General features: G+C 38.7%; 1 protein-coding gene across 8 annotated transcripts in view; it reads left to right on the forward strand.

Annotated features, from left to right (window-relative positions):
• Positions 1-2847, forward strand: part of CLCN3 (chloride voltage-gated channel 3) — a 194800-nt gene that overhangs the window by 178143 nt on the left and 13810 nt on the right. For all 8 annotated transcript variants that reach the window (XM_019521769.1, XM_019521774.1, XM_019521772.1 and 5 more), the window contains one exon: positions 1545-1943. In XM_019521769.1, coding sequence (XP_019377314.1) covers positions 1545-1943 — 399 coding nt within the window. The remainder of the gene's footprint in view (positions 1-1544; positions 1944-2847) is intronic.

Here is a 2847-nt window from a genome sequence, read left to right on the forward strand (position 1 = left end):
CCTGGTCAAGCTCCTCTGCTTGGGTAGGGGGTCTATAGTATGTTCTATGGAATAGAAGAATTTAAATCCTAAGGTCCACTTTCTTTTGGACATGGAGAGACATTAATTATTGCTTAGTTAGAGGAAGGATTCTTGAAAGTTATATTTCCCACAGTGGAGAGTTTGTTAATCAAGAGGTGTTAAAATTATTTTCAGGTATTTACCTTCCATCTGCTGCTGTTGTTTTCTGTATCTTTTCCTAAAATATTTTCTGGAAATGACATCAGGAAAGACAAGTGACTAATAATGATTTGAGGGGCTGGATTTGAGATGCTTCTAAGAGGTCTGGTTTTCAGAAAGTGCTGAGCTGCCACTCCCTGAAATTCAGCCCCTCTGTGTCTCAAGATGGGCACTCAGTTTGAATGCCTTGTTTTAGCTTCTTATGTAGTTGACTTTCATTAAACTTTGAAAAGGCATTTGTACAGTTCTCCATTTGAACAACTGTATCAGTGAACAATCAAATTAAAAGGTAGGAAAAATTGAAAGGCTAAAAAGAACCTCTTCATAATCCTTTTTGAAAAACCCACCTAAAGCTCTTTACTCATGTCTTGAATATATAGGAAGAAGCCTGATGCACTCCTGTTCCTGAACATGTTTAGATAACACAAGGCTATCAGAGCAAAAAACATTATCAACTAATTTTTAAGTACAGGGGAATGTTTCACGTATATACTAAGCTACTGTGGATGCCATTGCCCTGCTGTGTCTTATGTATCATTTAAAGAAACTAATCTAGCTAAAGCCCTCCAGGAGGACACACATGATTTACAACAGTGGAAGAGAGCTATTGAATGTTAAATTAGGAGAGAGAAATATAATCTGCATCTTTCCAGTTGCTCCAAGAGGAGGTCATTTTTTGTCAGTTCAGGGTTCTCTTTCGAGTGTATAAAAGAGAAAAGCTAAAGAATTCAGTTCTTAATCCCTTCGAGAAGTGCAGCTCTCAAACTGCTTCTCACATTTCTCTTTGTAAACAATTTTGTTCTGTTTTTACCAAATACTGATCTTGGGGGGAGGGGTGTTCCTTGAATGCCTTGGTAGTTAATATTTTAGTTAAATAACATTGAAAAAAGAAATTTAGTGTTGTAAAGATTATTTCAGAATCTTTGGAGTTTTAGTTAATTTATATGATAAAATCATACATGCTTTTTCTTTCTTAAGGCACAGTCTCTCTCTTCATTTCTTTAGGGTTCTTCTCTTCTAGTACTCCTGTTTTATAAGATACTCTGTTCTTCTGTTGTAAGCTGCCCTGAGCCTTTGTTGAGAAGGGCAGCATATACCTTGAATAAACAAACAAATAAATAAAACAAATATCCCATTATTTCCAGAGTTTTATTATTTTCTTTTAGTCCTGTACCAGTTGCTCTTAGAGGGTATTCATTAGCTGAGGACTTTCATCAGCAAAGCCATTAACCTGGCAGTTAATAGGAGATCAGGAAATTCCTCAGCTGGGATACTATGTAATTTTTACTAGCATATATATAGGTTGTTTTTTTTTTCTTTTGCAGGTGGTGTAACTAGGATGACTGTCTCCCTAGTAGTCATTGTATTTGAGTTAACAGGGGGCCTGGAATATATTGTGCCCCTCATGGCTGCAGTAATGACCAGTAAGTGGGTGGGTGATGCCTTTGGTAGGGAAGGCATCTATGAAGCGCATATCCGGCTGAATGGATATCCTTTCCTGGATGCTAAGGAAGAATTCACTCACACAACACTGGCTGCTGATGTTATGAGACCTCGAAGAAGTGATCCACCTTTGGCAGTTCTGACACAGGATAATATGACGGTGGACGATATAGAAAACTTGATCAATGAAACTAGTTATAATGGTTTCCCTGTCATAATGTCAAAAGAATCTCAGAGACTAGTGGGATTTGCTCTAAGGAGAGATTTAACTATTGCAATAGGTAATTATTTTCCAGTACTATATAATCATATGTTCTTTAAAGCAGAATTTACTGTGTATGCCTTCCTTTTGTGTTAAACTGTTTCATATTTCTCAAAATACAGCTAACGTGGGCTTCTGGCTCCTTCCTTATTGCTGGGACTAAGAATCTTAGAACTCCATTTTAGAGCCATGGCTGAGACAGACAACTTTTATTTTCTTGTCTCTTTCGTAAGAATTGCCACACAGGACTAGACCATTTAACTATATAGTTTGCTATTCTGCCTTCAACGGTAGCCAGTACTGGCTGCAGAGGAGGAAGTTATGAAATTCTGGTAACAGAGCGAATTATGTAATATGGCACCATGGAAGGAAGCCTAGTTCATTCAGCTGCTGTTCCTGTATCTCTTGTGGCTTTGTGCTAATGCTTCCTCAGTTGAGATGCTACTCCTTTAAGTTGTAATTTCCAACCTGTGGGGTCCTCTAAGAACTGAATCACCTCTCTGTGGGCAACCTGAATTGGACTTCAAACTTAATGTTGTATTTCACTCATAATTATAACCTTTTGGGCTGATTGACATATTTTAATTCATAAATTAGAAAGCTTAAATTGATTTGCTGCTAAAGAGGTGTTAAAAGAATGGTTTTCTTATTATTAGAAGATGAAGCAGCACTATAGTTTAATAATTGCTTTTTCTAATAAGTTTCATATCAGAATGCCCCAGTATAATCAACATTGTGGCATTCTCTGAAATCAGGGGTGGGGCACTGGGCGTGGGGTGGGGGAGGGGCCACTTCCCCCCTACACTCAGCTTTTTTCTGGGCTCCTTCCCTGCACAGAGAAAAGCAGCCCCTCACACACCCCATGCCCAGCGCCCTGCACTGCAGGCACTTGCAGCCCATGTGGGGCTGTCCAGAGCAGGCAC

Source organism: Gavialis gangeticus, unplaced genomic scaffold, assembly GCF_001723915.1.
Source record: "Gavialis gangeticus isolate Ggan-Ray unplaced genomic scaffold, GavGan_comp1, whole genome shotgun sequence".
Lineage (NCBI taxonomy): Eukaryota > Metazoa > Chordata > Crocodylia > Gavialidae > Gavialis > Gavialis gangeticus.